The sequence below is a fragment of the Micromys minutus genome, assembly GCF_963924665.1.
Source record: "Micromys minutus genome assembly, chromosome: 3".
In the NCBI taxonomy this organism is placed as follows: Eukaryota; Metazoa; Chordata; class Mammalia; order Rodentia; family Muridae; genus Micromys; species Micromys minutus.
Genome location: NC_137972.1, coordinates 24,819,968 through 24,840,984, shown reverse-complemented (window position 1 = coordinate 24,840,984; position 21,017 = coordinate 24,819,968). Strand labels below are relative to the sequence as shown.

Sequence of the window (21,017 nt, the reverse complement as noted above, 5' to 3'; positions counted from 1 at the left end):
GTCGGTGCTCTTAACCACTGAGCTATCTCTCCAGCCTGCCTTGTTCAACTCTTGTTCCTCAGGCAACTCTGCATGCATCTTATTTCATGCAAGTCTAGGGGATGCCAGGGCCTGAGAGGGACATGTCTGTGGTAGCACAAATCATAAATGGCAGAACTAAGGTTCCCTCGAGGTCCGTCTGCTTTGCTGGCTTTGGTAAGCCGGCTTTTCTCATTTCTCTCCAAGATCATTCATCAGTAAATTCCTGGCTACATTTTACTGAGCATTCAAAGATGCTCATAACAGAGACTTGAAAAGCTGCTGCCATTCTTCGTGTGATCTTGCATTCCCCAAGAATGTGTGGTTGACAACTGGAGAGATGGCTCAAGTGCTTAAGAGCACCGACTGCTCTTCCAGAGGTCCTGAGTTCAATTCCTAGCAACCACATGGTGGCTCACAAACATCTGTAATGGGATCCGATGCCCTCTCCTGGTTTGTCTAAAGACAGCGACAGTGTACTCATATATGTAAAATAAATAATAAATTTTTAAAATCACCACTTACTTAAAACAAAAAAGAATGTGTTATTGAGATAAAACATACAGACAAACGACCAACGGGTGACAAAGGAAATAGAGATTGGCATAAACCAGAAATAAACCAAGAAGAGGGGCCTAAGTTTTTTGAGGCAGAAAACATGGCTGGAGATTTCAGGAAAGATTATTACCTACAAAAAGAAACCACGGGAAGTGATAGAAAGCCTAGGGTAAGCCTGCAGGTGTGTTAGATAAACACCAGAGGGCGCAAGATAGAAGCAATGAGAAAGGAAAGCAGGAAGCCCTCAAACCACACCTAGCGCATGCCCATCCAAGTGGACCGAGGAATAGAAGACTACTTTGGAGTAGCCAGAGACAGTGTCCAGCTGTTCTACTCAGAGACCCCTTAGACTGGTTGCGCATGAGTGTGGATCGGGCCCCTAGAAACCCATGTGTGGAGGGGCTGCCTCCGAACGAAAGCTTCACCTCCCCACTCTCCCTCCCACCAGGCTCACAGCCTTTGTGCTAAAGTCTTTTGCCCAAGCTCGAGCCTTCATCTTCATCGATGAATCCCACATCACCGACGCCTTCACCTGGCTCTCCCAGCAGCAGCAGGACAATGGCTGCTTCAGGAGCTCTGGATCACTGTTCAACAATGCCATGAAGGTGATCTTTTCTGGACTGCTTATCAGCATGGTGATCTAATAACACCTTAAAGTCAGGTCACACTGCTTACCATGGGGAGGAATAAGCCTCTAGGTTGGGAATGTGCTTTTCATAATGGGGATATGAATGGAAACTTCCACTGAATACGTGGGTTGGCCGTGGGCGGGGAAGACGTCTTGCTTGCTGCCTATTTTGCTGATTTCACTCTTTTGTTTGTTTGCAGGGGGGAGTAGATGATGAAATAACCCTCTCTGCCTATACAACCATGGCTCTTCTGGAAAGTTCACTTCCAGCCACGGTAGGTGCCACAATGCTTTCTAGTATCCCTAACTGGTGTAAAGTCTGTGGCTTTCTATCCTCTCTAAAGCCAAGTGGTGGCTTCCTTTCTTTTTTTTTAACAATGCCTTGCATTTATCAGATTCCACTAATAAGTATCCACTTGCTCTGTGAAAATCCTGGATCTGATCCAAAAATTGAGAATAATATTTTTTTTTGAATATTCTCTGTATTTTCATAATGGGGATATGAATATTGTCTGTATCTTAAATGAAACGTAGTTTTGATGTTTGTTTATTTGTTTTAGGAATGGCTCCCAAAAGATAGAGAAGTTAGACAGATAATTAATGCCAAGAAGATAGGAAAGAAAGAAGGGAAGAAGGAAAGGGGGGAAAGGAGGAAATAGGAAGGAAGGGAGGGAGGGAGAAAGAAAGGGGTGGAATAGAGGGAGGAAGGGAAAAGAGGAGGGATGGATGATGAAAAGAGGAAGAGGGAGGGAAGAAAAGGGAATGAGGGAGAGGGAGGAAGGGAAAGAGAGAGGGAGAGGGAAGAGAGAGAGGGAGAGGGAAGAGAGAGAGGGAGAAAGAATGGGGAGGAGGAAGAGAGACAGGAAAGAGTGGAAGGAGAGGCAAGAGGAAAAGCAAGTAAGGAAGGGAGGAAGAAGAAAAAAAGGAAAGAAGAGAGGGAGGGAGAGGGGAGGGGGCAGGAAAAAGGAATGGAGCGACAGAGAAAGAATTGGGAGGAGGAAGGGAGGAAAGAGGAAGGGAGGGACAGAGAAAGAATTGAGAGAAGAAAGATGGAAGAGGAAGGGAGCGACCGAGAAAGAACTGGGGGGAGGAAGGGAAGGAAGAGAAGGAATGGGAGGAGAGGGGAGGAGAGGAAGGATTGATTTGAAAAGCATAAACACTGTAGCTTCCATATTCGTTCCAGGACCTGCTAAGACCCTTTTTCCACATAGCTCAGTTTTCCTTGTTCTACCAACAGCATCCTGTAGTCTCCAAAGCCCTGAACTGCCTAGAGTCATTCTGGGAGACCATAGAAAAAGGACAATCTAGCAGTTCTGTATACACCAAGGCACTGATGGCCTACGTTTTTGCTCTGGCGGGGAACCAGGATAAGAGAAATGAAGTCCTGAAATCACTTGATAAGGATGCTATAAAAGAAGGTAAGCATGTGTGCCGCCTGTGTGCCTTCCAGCTCCAGGGAAGGAAAACAGAGAAGCACGCGGAGAATGGAGACAGCGTTACACTTTAGTCCCTTTCTCTGTGACGCCCTGAGGTTCCTCCTCGGACTGCCTCAATAAGAAATGAGTCTTCCTTCTGTACAAAAGCCTTCTGCCCCGTATCTCTGACAGTGTGACCAAAATCAACAAATAGAAGATACCAGTAGAACGCACACAGGTCTAACTGTGTCACAAAGGTGAACGTAGATAAAGCTTAGTCTCTCTGCTACGTGTATGCCCACCTGGAGCAGCAAAGACTATGAAGGACACACAGAGGAAAGATGCTTCGAGGTTTGGCTGCTTCAACCGCAACTCTGAACCCACTGGGAAACTTGACGACGTCATTTGGTTTGAACACTGAACAAGCGACGTCGTGTTGAGTGAGAGGGAGTTAAAGGGTGAAAGAGTCTCCTCGACAGCTCTGCTAGAGCGCCACTGAGAATGTGATTTAGTGAATGACTTACGTATTTCTGTCCACGGTCTTTTCACAGTCATGGCCCATCCTACCAAGTGCGAATTGGTAAATCTAGGCGTATTGTGAGGGAAAATTTTAAAACCTTCTACAACCTTTTATAGTTCCTTCCCTCTACATATAGCCACTGGCCACTCAGAATTTTAATTATTTCTCTATCTTTACCCTAAGACAACTCCATCCACTGGGAAAGACCTCAGAAACCCAGGAAGTCAGAGCATCGTTTGTACAAACCCCAGGCTCCCTCTGCTGAAGTAGAGATGAATGCCTATGTCATCCTGGCTCGCCTCACAGCCCAGCCTGCCCCAACCTCTGAGGACCTGGCTTTGTCAATGAACACCGTCAAGTGGCTCACAAAGCAGCAGAATTCCCATGGTGGCTTCTCCTCCACACAGGTGCATGATTTTCCCTCAGAATTTACACGGGTTAGGGGATTTGAACAAGAGATGTGGGAACCATTAAAAGGTGAAAAGGAAAGAACAAGGAAAGGTTACCCTTGGATATTTTGGTGTCTGTAGAAAGTGAGGGATGATATGTCCCATAGTAAATCACCCTACTTCCTGTGCCCAGCCACACGAGTCCTCTTTGCATCACCATGAGCGAGACAGGCCTATGTTCTGACAATCCTTAATATAACACAATGGCAAGAATTCTAGAATATCCAGAATCCTAGACATAGCCCCCTAGAACAGTACATGGAGACCTAAGACCAAACCAACATGCCCATTGCCCTCCTCTTTCCCTGCTGATAGACTGTCCTAAGCTTATGTAAGGACAGAGCCCCAGGGTTCCTCCAAGCTAGCAGGAAGTTCTGCACTCCGGAACAACCAGGACTGTAAACTATTCACTTTATCCTCTAGTCAGTGTAACTCTCACAAGGCAATAACATCTCCCACCTCCAAAAATACACATCTACCTTAATAACTATAATTTATGCAGAATTAGTCTCCAGAGAGGTATAGCGAGATGGCGGGGTCCTCTAAAGGAGAAATACGATGCATTGAAAAGAAAACCTTGGGGATACTAGCCACCCTGCTTTGCAGTTCAGTTCTTTCCCTCTTTCCTTTCAATAGACAGTCCCTCTCATGGCTGTAAAACCCTTGCTCCATGTTTCTGCTCTCTTGTTGGGCTCTGTTCCCAAGATAGCATCCGGAGACCTCTTGGGATGAGGAAGGATCACGTGAGAGAGATCCTTTCTGGAGCACGAAGTACACTGGCACAGAGTGTGACACTGGGGAGCAAGGCAGCGAAGGACAAAACTAGATTGTAGTTTGGGTTTTTTTTTTTTTTTTTCTATTTAATAAGACTGAATCAGAACAGGCGCTTGGCCATGCCATTTTTATGTCTTGATTACTCAGCAAATGCAGAAGCAAGTTTGTTGATGAGAACAAGGACATGATTTTGTGGGAAGATGGAGAGCGTAACCATGGGAATTGAGGACAAAGGAAGAAAAGGAAATGCTGGCAGGAAAATATAATTTGTATTTATATTTTCTGCTGGCTGGGGGTTGCATATGCTCTAAGGAAGAAAATCATGGGAATTTTTTTTTTTTTACTTTCAAATGTATTCTATGTCAAAGCCTGAGATAAAGTCTGGAGCTCACATAATTAGAGGCAAAAATCACATGACAATTTGCCACCGCTAGAACGAACTTTGGGAAGAGCTCAAGACCTTCCAAATGACTGCTATCCTGAACGTTTTTATTCATTCCTCTCAGGACACTGTGGTGGCCCTCGATGCTCTGTCCAAATATGGAGCAGTTAGTTTTTCCAGAGGCCAGGATACTGCTTGGGCGACCATCCAGTCTTTAGGGTCATTTTCACAAAAGTTCCACGTGGAGAGCAGTAACCGTCTGTTACTGCAGCAGGTCCCATTACCAGACATTCCTGGGGACTATATCATCAGGGTGTCAGGAAAAGGATGCGTGTATGCTCAGGTAAGATGCTGGGACACTGTGGGTATGCGGCTGTGAGCCTCCTTCTTCAAAATGGAAAATCTGACTTTGCTTACCTACACACATGGTGCTCAAATTGGAAAAGTTGATCCAAGTATTTCTGTTCACTACTTCAGACGACGCTGAGATACAGCATGCACTTGGAGAAGCAGCAGCCTGCATTTGCTGTGCAGGTTCAGACGGTACCTCTAACGTGTAATAACCCCAAAAGCCACAACAGCTTCCAGGTCTCACTAGAAATCAGGTATGAGATAAGCATGTATCTCTGTCTCTGTGTGAGCATCTGTCTCTGTCTCTGTGTGAGCATCTGTCTCTGTCTCTGTGTGAGCATCTGTCTCTGTCTCTGTGTGAGCATCTGTCTCTGTCTCTCAGCTACTATAGGGCTATCTTCCTAGAACTCTTCATGGAACAGGTTCAAAGATATCTAAAATGGCTCTCTTCTTTATCATTTTGCTTTGTCTGTAAAAATAAATAAATAAATAAAAATACTGGACTTCAATGAAGTGAACAAGAAGAACAGTAAAATTACAATTTCTAATTAGTATACTTTCAGGGTTCCTTTCTTGCCCACTAGCATAATAAAATAATACATTATTCTTTTCCATGAAACCTTAACATGGGTTATTCTTCTTCACCAACAGAGAACAGCCTTCCTAGTCTTTTAAAATTCCATTTTTCTAGAAGAAAAAAAAAAGATATCCAGTTGTTCTGACACTTGTCAGAGCTTCATACAAAATATAGCCAGCAACAGGGTCTAACTACAGAAAACAAAAAGATCTTGGATGGAGAGAAAACATCCATAGTGTGACTTCATCATACAGACATGTGGTGTGTGTGTGTGTGTGTGTGTGTGTGTGTGTGTGTGTGTGTGTGTGTGGTGGGGAGTTGTATGGTGTGTATGTTTGTGTGTGTTTGTGTGTGTGTGTGAGAGAGAGAGAGAGAGACAGGGAGAGAGAGGGAGAGAGAGAGAGAGAACAATATCGGCCATCAGTCCTCAGGCTCCATACATACTTGTCTTTGGCATTAGGTCTCTTACTGGTTCAGCAGACTCTTTTGGCATACCAGCTTGTCTAGAGGGTCCAGCCATTTTAATGCACTCTCCGGATGATAATCCTATGCAGTCTATTCCCAGAACTATTTATATTGACAATAAAGGCTGTATATTTTAAGATATGGAAAAATCATACAGGCTATATCAAGAATTACTGCTGAATCTCAAAGGAGGCAAGATTCAAACCATTAAAAAGACTCCTTCTGTCCACTTCTTTGGTCTGTAGTTACACGGGGAGCCGTCCAGCCTCCAACATGGTGATCGCTGATGTGAAGATGGTATCTGGTTTCATCCCACTGAAACCAACAGTGAAAAAGGTAAGCAGAGACAAGAAGTTTGGATTCTCTGTATCCCCAGACTAGGAGCCTACCAGCACCTTCATAACTATGTCAACCCGTGTCAAAGCAGTTAGCACTAATCTAACACATGCAGGTTTTGTTAAAATGCTGATCTAAGTGTGGATTGTGATAACAGCCAGCACAAGAAACATAAGAAAGGTGTCTGAGTTCACGGAGTCCACAATCTATCCAACAATAACGTTTAAAGGGTAATGAACCTGGTCAGTAATGATTCAGGGGAAGATATTATTAAATGCCAAAACTGTAGGTGTAGTTCTAGATGTTTTAAAGAACTATGAAGATTAGTAACACGCTGAGGTTGATAACGGAGGACAGAGAAAATGGGGTAAATACTACCAAGTGGGTGACTATTTTTATGTTCAAACACAAGTCAAAAATACCTATTACTATGTCAGACCGTATTCCGTCAGGCCTTCAGCAGAGTAGCAGTCACAGCTTTCTGAATATATTTTCGTTCTTATTGGAAACGCGTCTTCCCATTCATTTAAGCGAATCCAATAACATTTCCTCTTTACCACCTGCCATCCCACAGTTCATTTACCTCCCTCGTCCCCGCCCCCAAAGCCTTTGCCTTTGCACTAACACTGGTTTTCTCTCATTTTCAGCTTGAAAAATTGGAGCATGTGAGCAGAACAGAAGTGAGCAGCAGCAACGTCTTATTATATTTGGATCAGGTATAATTCCTTCCTGCCCCCTTAGACACGCCGGGTCGACAGTCCTTGATCTATGTAGGTCAGGCGAGGTCTTTCCCGCCTTCCTATACATGCCGAGGTGGGCAATCTTTCTTGATGAGTCTACGTGGGAAGCACATAGCTGAACAGAAGCTTTAGAATTAGAGCATGTTCCCTCATACTACGTGATATTTTGAGTTCTTTTTCTCTGGCCTGGAGACATGACTCAGCAGTTAAGGGCACTAACTGCTCTTGCAGAGGACCAGGATTCAGTTCCCAGAAGCACACCAGTTTACAACTGCCTGTAACTCCAGTTCCAGGGACTCTGATTTTCTCTTCTGGACTCCATCAGTACACACACACACACACACACACACACACACACACAAATAATAATAATAATAATAATAATAATAATAATAATAATAATAATAATAATAATAATAATATGGTTCCAAGTCAGCAAGTAAAAGGTTTAATCTCACAGTGGACAAAGCCAAATATCATACATTAAGGGGGATATGGTTTTTGGAATATTTAATAGACTAGAAAAGCTTCACATCCCCCCAGGAACCCCTCCTTCAGTTCCTCAAGTCCTCACTCTAAAATTCATTTCACCAGATCACCAGCCACATCAGCGGGCAGTTAGGGAACACAGTGGCTACGGTTAAATGGGATCCAACGCCTAACTGAGTCGTGCTGAAGACAAACACTGGCCCCTTTCCTGAGTCTGGGTCATGTTTCTCTCTTTCCCAGGTGACCAATCAGACGCTGGCCTTCTCCTTCATCGTTCAACAAGACATCCCAGTAAGGAACCTGCAGCCTGCCATCGTGAAAGTGTATGACTACTATGAGACAGGTGAGCAGGAGATGATGGTGGACGCTGAACAAACTTGTTGTTTTTGTTCTGTTGGGTTTTTGTTGTTGTTGTTTTACACTTTCTCACTATGTAGCCCCGGGGGGCCCAAATTCTCAGTTCTCTTGACTCAGCCTCCCGAATGCTAATATTACAGGCACAGGCCATTATACCCACTATTAAAAACAGTTGTTTTTTTTTTTTTTTTTTTTTTCAGACACTGGCATATTATGTAGGCCAGACAACCGTTTCTAAAAGTTCAGTTTATTAGGCCATGGATGCCTTGTTCCTGTTTATCAAGGCGACCATGCAGGATCAAACATGTCCAAATAACCCAAGGGACCAAACATTTTACCAAGCAGGGTCTATAGGTTGAAAGGCACATAAATCTTATGAATACAGCAATGGAAAGGTGAAGAATTGTACGAATAATTAGAGTAGGAATAAAAAGCTGAGGAAGACTTGTAGCCTGTGTGCTCATGGTTACCAAAGAAAGAAAACAAGCCAGAGCTGGGGAATTAAATGGAAGGGGGTCCGGTCAAGTGGAGAGATGTACACCAAATGTTTCAGACAGAGGAATGTAAGAACTATGGAACAGAAACTTAGAACGGAATCTGAAAGTCTACATGGCTACAAGGGTGGCAGCCAGTGTTCTGCTCAGACACTGCAGGAGAAGCGTACTCTGATTTTCTCCACAGGGTAAAGGGTTCCAGTGTTGTTGTGTTTGTTTCTTTATTCTGAGAGAGGCAGGCACGCCACGGTGCCTGGGGAGCTCAGCTGGCCACTCGGCTGAAATGGGTTCTCTCCTTCTGCCATGAGGATCCTGAAGACTGAGCTCACTAAGGTCGCCAGGCACAGCAGCAAGCACCTTTTCCCCACCGAGCCATCTTGCTGGCCCAGGATAAAAATGTCAACTGGTGGCTTCAAGGGGAGGCGTTCCCTCCTTTGTCTCCAGAGAGATTGCTTTTTAGCAATCACCCAGGTTCTGACTGAGGAAAATGGTCAGTCCCAACACACCACCTACCCTCCACAAACTCCTCTCTCAAAAACATTCATTCTCAAGTTTTCATCCCATGTCTTTCAGATGACGTGGCTTTTGCTGAATACAACAGCCCCTGCAGCTCAGGTGAGCACCTAGCACTCCTATCCCAAGCCTTCCCCTCAAAACCACTCAGACAATTCTCACTGAGCAAAAAAAAAAAAATGCAGAAATGTGCACCTTTGGATTGACACACGAACTTCTCTAACTTCCTCGCCATGGTGGCTTATGGTGGAAAATCTGAAGGATCCCTGCGGAGAACCCTGCTGGCTGTGCCCGGTTAGGTCACACTCAGTACGTGTGTTCTTCTCTTCTCTCCTCATATACAGACGAGCAAAATGTTTGACACTCATATCTGTGGACAAGGCGTTGCTGGAACCACCAGACCGGGAACCTTCAAGATGGCGATTGTGTTTGTCGCTGAAACACAGATGCTGAGCCGGTTTGGGAAATAAATGCATAGCTGTAGCGAGGCTCTATCTGTGGCTCTTTCTTCACTTCATCCGAGTTTCCTCCGTGCTCGGTTAGAGTTCTGCCCTATAGCCCACGTTTCCAATGAACGGAAATGACATTTAAACAGGAGACCGTGCCTTGTGAACGGGGGGGGGGGGGGGGGGGACACACTTTACAACAGCTTCGATAAAGCAGAGCTCCGAACATGACCATGACCGAACATCGCGAACCCTTACCTCCATAAGAAAGTCACGGACTAGTGAAACAAGACTGTACTGCAAGCAAGAAATGCTGACTCCAGCCTGCATCCACAGCATTTCTGGAGGATGAGGCAGGAGAGTGACCCAGGCTTCTGCAAGTGCCAAGTGAGACTGGACTTCACAACAGGATCACCTCTCAAGCAATCAAATGGTGGGGATTATGGTTTGATGGTAAAACACTTGACCATTTTCAAATCTGTGGGTCCAATTTCTAACACAGGGAGAAAGCGGGGGATGCAATACATCCAGGTAAAAACACTTTTTACAAAGAAAAAAAGAAAAGAAGGCTTTTAGTGCCAGGAAAATGGCTCTCCTGACTGACTAGCAGGGTGCCGTGTTGAAGACCACAAGTTATGCAATGGAGGATACAGTGATTGAAAGCAAAGTGTTCCCAATGGGCTCGGGTGTTTGAGTAATTGGTTGGTCCCACACTGGTGCTATTCTATAAAGGTGTAAAGTCTTTGGAATATGGCAGTGGGGGTGAAGGTAAAGAATGCTAGGCCCGCCAAGCTCGGTCTGCTTCTTGACCTATGAAATATGAGGAATCCGTTTCATAAGATTTTGCATCCTTGAACCTAAACATTCCTAGCCACTATGCTTCCCCACCAAAGCAGGCTGGTGTCCTCCAGACCAGAGAACCATCAGCTGATGACCAGGTGTCTATACGATTGAGCCTACAGAGGTATTTGAGATTCCAACCCTAACCATTAGTGTTATTCTAGAGCCTGTGGCAAATCAACATGTCACCACCAGGCTGAGGACCAGACCTTGAACACAAACACCCAGCTGTAAAGGGTGTCAGTGTTGTCAATGTGACCTTTTCGGAGGTGATGGGGACTTTAAGAGCTGGGTGATGTCCACACAGGGCTACTGGGACCTGGCTACTCCTCACTGGATTATTGGTTTTCTTTGGTGACCATGAGGTAAGAACTTGACTCGGTTTTGCTTTGCTCTGCTGTCTACTGTAGCCCCGGTGCATGAAACTTTCCCTTTCTAAGTCGATTGTGGCAAACACGTGCTCCAGTAAGCAAAAAGCTGTCCTAGCAGAAGCCAGATAGTAGCGTTTATTCATGACGCGGTGAGACCTGAGAAACAAGTTCAGGCTAAGGGTCTTTATCACAGCTGTGTAGTCACGTGTGGTCTCAGGGGGCAACAGATGGGGAACAGAGCTGGGGCGGGAAGGTTACAACAGTTTTCTCTCATGGAAACTTTGCAAGACTGGCTATAAATATATTCAACCTCTTTAGAACATTTGTTGTTTAATTTTTAGGAGAAGCCAAAATTGCTTCAGCCAATACAGTAAGGTCTAGTTTTGTCTCTTAGGAGACAAAATGAAAGTCTCCTAAGAGATTTTTAACAGTGGAACTTTTCTGAAGATCAGGCCCAGCTTCCTGTGCAAAATTTTTGTAGACTTCATTTAGGTAAGGAAACGGGATGAAAAATGTGTTTCCAGAGTCATTGTGTAACATTTTTATTAGTAGTAATCATTTTATTCATTTACATTTCAAATTATATCCCCCTTCCTGGTTACCCCTCCCCAAACCTCCCCAGCCTATCTCCCCACTCTCCGCTCCCCATTGCCTCTATGAGGGTGCCCCTCCACCCACTCACCCACTCCCACCTCACCCCTCTAGCATCCCCCTAAGCTGGGACATCAAGCTTCCTTCCCCCTCCCATTGATGTCAAATAAGGTCATTATCTGCTACATATGCATCTGATTTCCTGGCTCCCTGTGTACTCTTTGGTTGGTGGTTTAGTCCCTGGGAACTCTGAGGGGCCCAGTTAGTTGATGCTGTTTTTAATATGGGGTAATGGTCCCCTTCAGCTTTTTCAGTCCTTCCCCTAGCTCTTCCACTGGGGTCCCTGTGCTTAGCCTAAGTAGTTGGCTGTGAGAATCTGGTCAGGTGCTGGCAGAGCCTCCCAGGAGACATCCATATCAGGCTCCTGTCACCAAGCGCTTCTTGGTATCAGCAATAGTGTGAGGGTTGGTGTCTGAAGATGGAATGGATTCCCTAGGTGGGGCGTATCTTATTCTGAACTGGAATTAAAAATGGGAGATTATTTAAATGAGGTGCAGATTAGTGGGAGTTTCCAGCATAAATACTATCACGAGAGACAGATGACATGGGCTGCATGCGTGTCTCGTGGCCTGCGTGCTGTTTGTCATTTAATGTGTGTTCCCAGTGTTTGCTCCTGTTCCACTCAGAAGTAGCTGAAACCTCCAGTCCCCATCCCCCCAAGTGCAGTAAGGTTTCAAGTTTTTCATGGATTTTGCTTTTGTTAGAGGTAGGTGTATATACTTCAAGATAGTAGTTTAAAAAATATAGCACAGTAAATGTAGTCCTGCCATCAAAATGTAACAAATACAGACGAATGTATAATCTTAGTGGCTTGTGTAGGTAACACACAGATGACTCCTAAATAAAGCTCTAGACAAGTATTTGTCTAGATGACCACATGGTGGCAGCAAAGGTTAAATATATAAGTACTGCCATTTTATTAAAACCATGCAAAAAATAAGAAAGTGGGAAGATACTGCAGTGGGCGGCCCGATAGCACATGCAGACAGACAGCTCTAACTGGATTCGCTGAATTACAAAAGAGGAAGAGAGGAAGAAGTTGAAATTAGGCGAGAAACCTGAGGTGTGCAAGATGACCAAAGAATGAATAAAATAAAATGGCCAAAAAGAAGAGAGATGTGGGGAAGGAAACTAACTGTGGAAAGTTAAAGTGGTAAAATTTAAAAAGTAACATATATAGCATTATGTTCCATTCTCTTTAACCCTCCAAAGCCACAGTCCCACCTTCCAGGACAGAGCCATGTGGACAGGAGTAAATTCCACAGTGGAGCAGTGGTCCAGCCCACGGTCTCTGGACAGGAGTCAGGCTTCAGAGCTTCAGGAGATGATCCTCTCCTCTCCGTGACTTTTGGTGATGGGCGGATCTGCTGAAGTGTAAAAATAATGGATCTTCAAACTAGGTCTCTGGGCTTTTTCTAGAAAGACACTAATTATGTGGGGGAAAGCTCCACCCTCATAATCTAATTAATTTCCCGAAGGTTCCCATCTCCTCACAGCACCACATGGGAGATCAGGACTTGCAAATGTTGAAGGGTCAGAACCAATGAGTCCAAGACAACTCAGCTATTACAATCAACAGGAGGGTCACCATGACAGAGAACAGTGTGACTGATTCCCACTTGCCACAGATAAGCCTACTGACCCCTCTCACTTGGTCTTTATAAACAGAGAACTTTCAAGTCAAATATCAAAAACTCTGGACTCAACTACAAAATTGTCAAAGCCAATTGCCAGACATGAACCAGTTTACCGGGAAGGGAGGTTTGACTTCCTTGAGGAAAAACCCTCCCATGGCACCAAACAGTCAATACTTTCTTTCCTAAAAGGACCTTGGGCCTATCAGGGTAAGTGTATACTGAAAAGAAAGCAGTCATTAGAGCCTTAGAGAACAACAGGACACTGATTTATCATGACATTAATTCCAGTAGACATAAAGCATCACTGTGGCCCTCATGTCAAAGGAAGGGTAAATGGGGATGGGAGATAATGGGAATTATTTTAAAAGATTAAACTCCAGTAACAAGAAAGTCTAGAGGAAATAATAAATTTCTAATCATGTACATGACTGATAAAGTATATCCGTTTCTTGACATGCATATGACTAGACCACATTCATTTCTAGACATGTGTATGATATAGACCGAAGACATTATCAATAGTGAGAACATAACTGGCGATGCACACGAGATAGTTATTGACAACCATGCTAACTAAGCCAATTAAAAGCATGTGAATCCTTTTATTAATGGGTGACCAAGAGTGGGCTCACGCTTCAGAGTGTCTTGGTGCCAAAGTTCAGGGAACATTTTTTTAAAGACAAAAACCACAATTACATCAGTGTTTGAGGAGGTCAGAGCAACATAAGTCTTCTTGCAGAGCTTAGTGGCACTTTCCAGACACCACATGACAATTATTTTTGGCTTACACTTCCTCTTAGTTATTTCGGTTTTATGTTTTAGCTGGCTCAAACATTAATAATTTGGGTTAACAGGTCTGGACCATGGTCAGGGTCATAGAAAGTCTCAAAAGCATTGAGAAGGAGGAAGTGACTACTCGGGGTGTGGGGAAGGGAAGAATGAGGAGTATCTAGGCAGGAACAAAACAGAGCCAGGGCAAGATGGTGTCACCCAAGTGATTTTACTACAATGAGCAATGGAACCAAACCAAGGCAGTAGCGATCTCCTCAGAACTGAAGACTTAACAGATCCGCTTCTGAGTTTCATAGAAGCTTTAAAAAAGTACTAACATAAATATCCCTCACCTTGTTTCCTAAACTAGAGAGGGAAGAAATGTGTCCTCAACTCACATGAGCAGAAGGAAAGCTCAAACAAAATACTTCTACAATTGGTATTACCCTGACCCCAAAGCCAGATAAGGACACACACACAAAGTAACATTCAAATACACTTTCTCTGATGAGCATGTTCATCTATGGTGAACATAGTCACAAAAGTCTTCCAAAAAAATCACAAATTCAATTTTGCTTTAGAAAGATCATGCACCAGGAACAAATTAGTCAGTGTGCTGAAGCCCATGATCCCTTCAATACACATAAAATGCCTTTCACAAAATCAGGTGTTCCTCCATTATAAAAAGACATGAGGAAACCGGGAACAGAAGGAACACACCTCAGCATCATAAAGACTATACACATCAAACAGATAGGCAACATTCTGATACAGAGAGAAAAGGGAAGCTCTTTCTCTGACATCAAGAATGAGACAAAGATGTCCACTCCGGCCAATCTGGTTGAATAGAATACTTGAGCTACATCGGGCATGCTGGTGCATGCCTTGAATCACACTGCACTCGGGCAGAGGCAGGGGGATCCCTGTACTTTTAAGGCGTCCCTGATCTACATTGTGAGACCCTGTCTCAAAAGAAAGAAAAGACACTTGAAATTTTGGTCAGGATAAATAAAAGTAATACAAATAAGAAGGAAGGAGATTTTAATTTACCCTTTTGCAGATGATAGTGGTCCCAAAAGACAATGAGGACTCAGCCAAAAAGACTCTTACATCTGATAAATATAGTTAGAAAAGTTGTAGGATGAAAACTTAGGGTACTAATCTTACAGTCACAGTAGCCTTAAATAATGAAAAACCTGAATATAAACATAATCAAAGACATTAAAGACCTCCGTGAAGAAAACCATAAAGGAAGACGCTGAAGAAGACACCGGAAGACAGAATAACCTTCCATGTCCACAAATCAGTAAAATGATCAAATTATTAAAAATACTCTAGAGATGTAATACATTCCTTCTGCTTACCCTTTTCTCAAAAATATGAAGAAGAGTTAGACATTGTACAGATACATACATGTTCACACACAAACAGAAAGAGATTTCGAAACACATTACTGAGCCGTGGAAGTGAAGCCATGTGGCTGGAATCAGCAGGTTCTCCGTAAAGGCACCAAAAGCACACACTGAAAAAAACTGGGTCAGCAAGTGGTGCTGAATACACCCACACCTAGAAGATTAAAAATTAATCCCTATCCCTCACCCTATTAAAAAATCAATCATAATATTTCAAGGTCCTTATTGTAGGACTTTAACCTTTAAACATCTAGAAGAAAATACAGGGAAATAGAGATTTTAATGGGACTCTAATACCTCAGGAAATAATACCAGAAATTGGCAGGATTTCATGCAGTGAAAATCTATTGAATAGCAAAGAAACAACTACTAACAGGGCAAAGAAACATGCCAGAGAATGAGAGGCAGAGTGAATATAAACATACATTTATACATACATTCATACACACACACAATGTATATGTGTGTGTGTGTGTGTATATATATATATATATATATATATATATATATATATATACATTGAATATATGTAATAGAGGAAGAATATGTATATATAAACCTGGAAAATATAAAATCTATGACCCTATGGCATATTCCCCTAATCCCAGGTCTCAGGAAGCTAAAATGTGAGAACACAAATTGAAGCTATCCAGGGCTACATAGCAAGTTCATGGTCCCCTTAAGCTACATAGCAGGCCTGTCTTTGTTTTCGATTTGTTTTGTTTTGTGTTTAGAAAGAAAGAAAAAGAACTCAAAACATAGAAATACCCAAGTACCAATTGATGCCATTAATAAACATGAAAGTTAACAGAACATTTTTCAGGCAGTGTGAATAAAATAATCACCATCTGTACCCATCAAGAAAATGGAAATAAACAATAAACTGAAATGTTACCCTCCTGGGCTGAATCACTACTGCAAAAAATATAAAGGCAATAAATGTTGGTGACAATGTAGCAGAAAGGTGACTCTCCATGCTGTTGGTGAGAATGTAACTTGTCTGGTCACTATGGCAATCAGTATTGAAAACAGAATATGGTACCATCCACACACATCATTTGTCTTGGGCAGGGTTTCTGTTGCTGTGAGAAAAACCATGACCCAAAGCAAGCTGTAGAGGAAAGGGTTATTCAGCTCACACGTTCCACATTGCTGTCCATAACCAAAGGAAGTCAGGACAGGAACTCAAGCAGGACTGGAACCTGGAGACAGGGGATGATGCAGAGACTATGGAGGGGTGCTGCGTACTGACTTGCTCTAAGTGGCTTACTCATACACCTCAGGACCACTAGCCTAGGAATGGCACCACCCATAATGGGCTAAGCCCTCCCCCATCCATCACCACTTAAGAAAATGCCCTACAGCTGAATCTTATGGGGGCATTTTCTCAGTTGAGGTTTCCTCCTCTCAAATGACTCAGATGACTCTAGTTTGTGTCAGGTTAACATAAAACTACCCAGTATATCAGTTCTTTAACCCTAAAGAATCAAAGCCAACCAGCGTGTAAAAATAGCTGCATCCTTGCTCACCACAGCACTGTTCCTAGCAGCCCAGCCTTAAAAATAGTCAAATTACAGCCTATATCATATTTTGCACCAAAAGTATTGCAAATATTTTAAATATTTAAAATACAAAGCAGGAAAAAACAAAAATGCTTTATGATAAAATGTGTAAAATGTGTTTTCTGTATTCTTAAATGTGAAAGGTATGGTTTGAATTATAAAAACTCAGAACTGACTAAAGAAATGACAATAAAGTCACCGTGTAAAAATCAAAATTTCTTACAGCTGAGGGAAAATTCTAACACATGCTAATTAGAAGAAGAGCAAACCAAGGTAAGTTTAGCTAGCATCAGGCTCAAATCACTTATATAGACAGACAGACAGACAGATAGATAAATAGATAGATAGATAGATAGATAGATAGATAGATAGATAGATAGATGATAGATATATATATCATAGGTAGATGATAGATGAATGGATAGATAGATAGATGATAGATAGGTAGATAGATAGATCGTAAGTAGATGATAGATATATTGATTGATAGATGAATAGATAGATGATAGATGGATGGATAGATGACAGATGATAGAAAGATGATAGTTAGATGATAGACAATAGATAGATTGATGGATAGATGAGTAGATAGATGAAGGATGGATGGATGGATGGATGGATGGATGGATGGATGATGGATTTTAGCCATGTTCAGTGGCAGATGGGCACCACAAGTTCAAGGCCAGCCTGTATTATATGACAAGAGCTGTGTGCACTGATCGTGCCAATTTCTTGAACCAGGCCTCACTTTGTCCCAGAGTGGCCCTTGATGCAAGAGCTCAAGTAACTCTTAAGCCTCATTTGGGAGAACAAGCTCATACTCACTGGTTAGCCCGTTAGGGAAAGTATCATTCACACGGAGCTGTTTTTGTTGTTTTGTTCTGGTTTGTTTTGTGTTTGAAGATAAAGGTTATGTTCACAGACAGAAATACAAACCGCTCTTCGGTGTGTGAAAAGATGCTATCATTCTTAACAAGAGAAATGCAAATTAAAACCACATGAGAAAAAAAAAATTTTTTTTTTTTTTACTTCTTTAGCTAAGATACAACAGTTGATTTAAAAATGTGCTGTTTTTGGCCTACAAGACCAATCCTATCAATGGTAGTCAAGGTAGGGGAAAGAACATGGAAAACTACACCTTACCTCTCTGAGTTACTGCCTATTAATAGATTCTGGGAGAAGGGGTATCACTGTTTATTTATGTGAGCCACCAGGCTCCAGCAGATAGTTCCAAACACACAGTCATACAAATGGTCCCTTATTTTCTGTGGGTCACAAGGCAAAAGTAACAAAATGAATGTACTAAGCTCTGGGAAGGAGTCAGTTGATCAGGGGTCATGAGGAAAACCAAGGTGAGAATGGTCAGTAAGCATCGCAAACATGTGTAGATTTGTCTACAAACAAGTTGGATTAATAAAAATCCTAAAAACCAACAAAAGCAACCTGCTGGAGGGCTGGAAAAATGACTCAATCATTAAGATCTGGGACAATTCTTATAGAGAACATAAGTTCCGTTCAAAGGATCTACATTAGGCAGCTCACAACGGCCTGCAACTCCAACTCAAGGAATCTGATGCTGTCTTCTGCCTTCTACAGGTACTACACACACATACACACACCACACACCACACACATACACCACACACACACAGAGAGAGAGAGAGAGAGAGAGAGAGAGAGAGAGTGTACAGAACTATCTTCCCAGTCAAATAGCCACCATCTTCAGTTCAACTGCTTGCAAGAAATGATCCAAAAAATCTTCTTGACTGTTTCCTCATAGAAAAAAAGGGCAAGAACAGTTATGGGATGATCACTTGAATATCCAGCCATCCCTTCCAACCAGTTGTGTTCAATTCCACCCTAACTGAACACTTGACTTCAGGATATGGTGACCAGGAAGAGTTACAACGTGCAACCCGGGAAGGACTGAGGAAGGGACTTCATCTGCACAGCCTCCCTTTCAGGCCCTTAGACTCTGCCTGCTCTTAGCCCACCATGGATGTCTCTTTGTCTTCCACATGTGAGAAGAAATATATCACACTTGTGGCTCTGCATCTGGCTTACTGCAACTCTCCATCAGGAGTTTTACCCATCTTCCAGCAAGTCATGGGGTTTCTCACTCCTCTTTGTTGGCAGATCAGCACCTGTGGGGTGTGTGTGTGTGTGTGTGTGTGTGTGTGTGTGTGTGTGTGTGTGTTCCAATAGTTCCAATACCCTCTTCTGGCCTCTGTTGGCACCAGGAATACACATAGTACACGTACGTGTGTGCAGGTAAAACATTCTTATATGTGAAAATAAAGAAATCTTAAACAACAACAAAAACCAGTGCTACAATAAATGTCTTGTGAAGTAGCCTGGCATGATGACATATACCGAGGAGTGGGGACAGTAGACCATCTGTGATCAGGAAATGGCTATTCTGAACTCTGTGGTGCCAGTCAGACAGAACCTGAAGGAGAATCCCAGGAATACTTTACCAGGCTAGAAGAAAAACCAAGAAAGGCTTTCGTCACGATGCTCAAAGACACACTGATAATGGGGTCAGAAAGTAATTGCTGGAAAGATATTGACTGAAAGAAGCTAGAGGTGAAACAGAGACCATTTTTTAAAATTGCTGTGCTGGGTTAGCATGCTGTAGCCACTGGTATGGATTCCACGTGAAGGAAACTAGTTTGCACCAGGAAATGAAATAGACTGAGGGAGGCTCTGCCCTGGATCTCTAGATCATATTGCTACCATATTAAGAGAAATACCTAAAGGACATAATTGTCTATCTTTACAAAAGAAGATCCGTAGAGTTACTAAAGTGTCCAGTGTTCTGCTGTCTGAACACAGATGTAAGTCTGGATAATTTGGGAATGGCTGGTTGATAGCCAGATAGAAAGGAACAGTTTCTTGGACACATTTTTCTGGGTGATGATCAAAGGTCATTAAGACCAGAAAGCAGACATCTGGTCCCTGGACACAGCAACTGGTCCCTACAGAACTAGCAAAGGGATTGGAAGGGAGGGGTGTTGTGCTTTATTCTGAGTTGTGTGCCATAAAAATTTTATTTTCATTACCATCTGAATCTTTAAAATCTTTAAAAGGGTTCCAAAGAAATCTCAAGAATGGAGATATTAGCCACTAGATCTGAAAGGCCTTTCTCTTGGGATTCTATTGGCAGGAATTTCTCAATAAAAATTCCCCTGTTTGCAGAACTGAAGGAGAAGAGGCAGGCATACGTCATCCATGGAGAGCTAAGAGGAGCTGTCTGGTGTAAGAGGCATGCCCCCCTGGATCTCCTGTACCATGAAGGGGCCATACCCCTGCCCTGGTCTTCAGTACCTATCCAGGGAAACACACAGTCCTAACTCTGACATAGGCAAATGAAGTCCATTTGTTAGGGTAGTAAATGTATCACAGTGCATGCATGTAGTGCCACCATGAAGAAAGGAGGCAATATAGTCCTTGAGTTTCACACTAGCCTGGGCTTCATCAGCAATACTGTCTCAAAAAAAAAAAAAAAAAGAATTAAAGGGAATCTTGTATTCAAGGGGGTGCGGTAATAAACAAAAACAAAAGCAAACTGTGACATAACTGATCCATCATTAGAGGAAGGTTTGCGGTGTCAATAAGAGAGAGAAAATATCCAGAGGCATCCGGAAGAATCCAGTCAGATGGAAAGAAAAACAGTCTGGGCGTGGCCAGGGCTAAGGAAACAGCAGAGCAGGAGAGGGTAGGGAAGGATAAGAGGTAGAGAGTAGTGCATGATGAGAAAGCAAGGGGTTCCAAGGGAGCGATAAAGAGGCTAGCCAGACAGTGAATTGTAAGAGTAGTTGGGTTATAAGGGAGAGCAACGGGGGAGGGGAGACTGCGAGCTGGAGGGGGGTTAGGGTTAGGTTAGAGTGCCAGGGTGCAGACTTAGAAATGTATAGATGGTCCTTGTGATTCTAAGGAGCCTGGAGGCCAGCGTGGGCTTTGATTTGCTGATATGTATGTGCATGTATGATGTGTATGATACATACAGTGTGTATGCATCAGTTGCAGAGCCACATGTCCGTTCTGCTACTAGCCTCCTGTGAACTCAGTGTCCCTTTATTTAGGCTGGATGCCTATAATGTCCAGGCTTCTGTGCCAGTCGGAGACGCCCTCTCTTTCATCTTCATCTGCAGTGAAGAGAATTCCCTCCTTTAGCTATGGCCATGACTTGGTGACAGGTGTTTTCATTCATAAGCCAGTAAGTCTTTTTTTTTACAAATTGGTAATTTTAATGTGTATA

General features: G+C 43.0%; 1 protein-coding gene across 1 annotated transcript in view; it reads left to right on the top strand.

Annotated features, from left to right (window-relative positions):
- LOC308418859 (murinoglobulin-2-like) overlaps positions 1–9,536 on the top strand; it is a gene marked incomplete at both ends in the record, with an annotated part of 47,337 nt that extends 37,801 nt beyond the window's left edge. The window contains 10 exons of the mRNA XM_080914413.1: positions 1,025–1,181; positions 2,442–2,622; positions 3,323–3,546; positions 4,869–5,087; positions 5,222–5,349; positions 6,383–6,473; positions 7,121–7,189; positions 7,943–8,045; positions 9,127–9,168; positions 9,448–9,536. Of these exons, the coding sequence (XP_080770539.1) occupies positions 1,025–1,181; positions 2,442–2,622; positions 3,323–3,546; positions 4,869–5,087; positions 5,222–5,349; positions 6,383–6,473; positions 7,121–7,189; positions 7,943–8,045; positions 9,127–9,168; positions 9,448–9,536 (1,303 nt within the window). The remainder of the gene's footprint in view (positions 1–1,024; positions 1,182–2,441; positions 2,623–3,322; positions 3,547–4,868; positions 5,088–5,221; positions 5,350–6,382; positions 6,474–7,120; positions 7,190–7,942; positions 8,046–9,126; positions 9,169–9,447) is intronic.
- Positions 9,537–21,017: the final 11,481 nt, after the last annotated feature.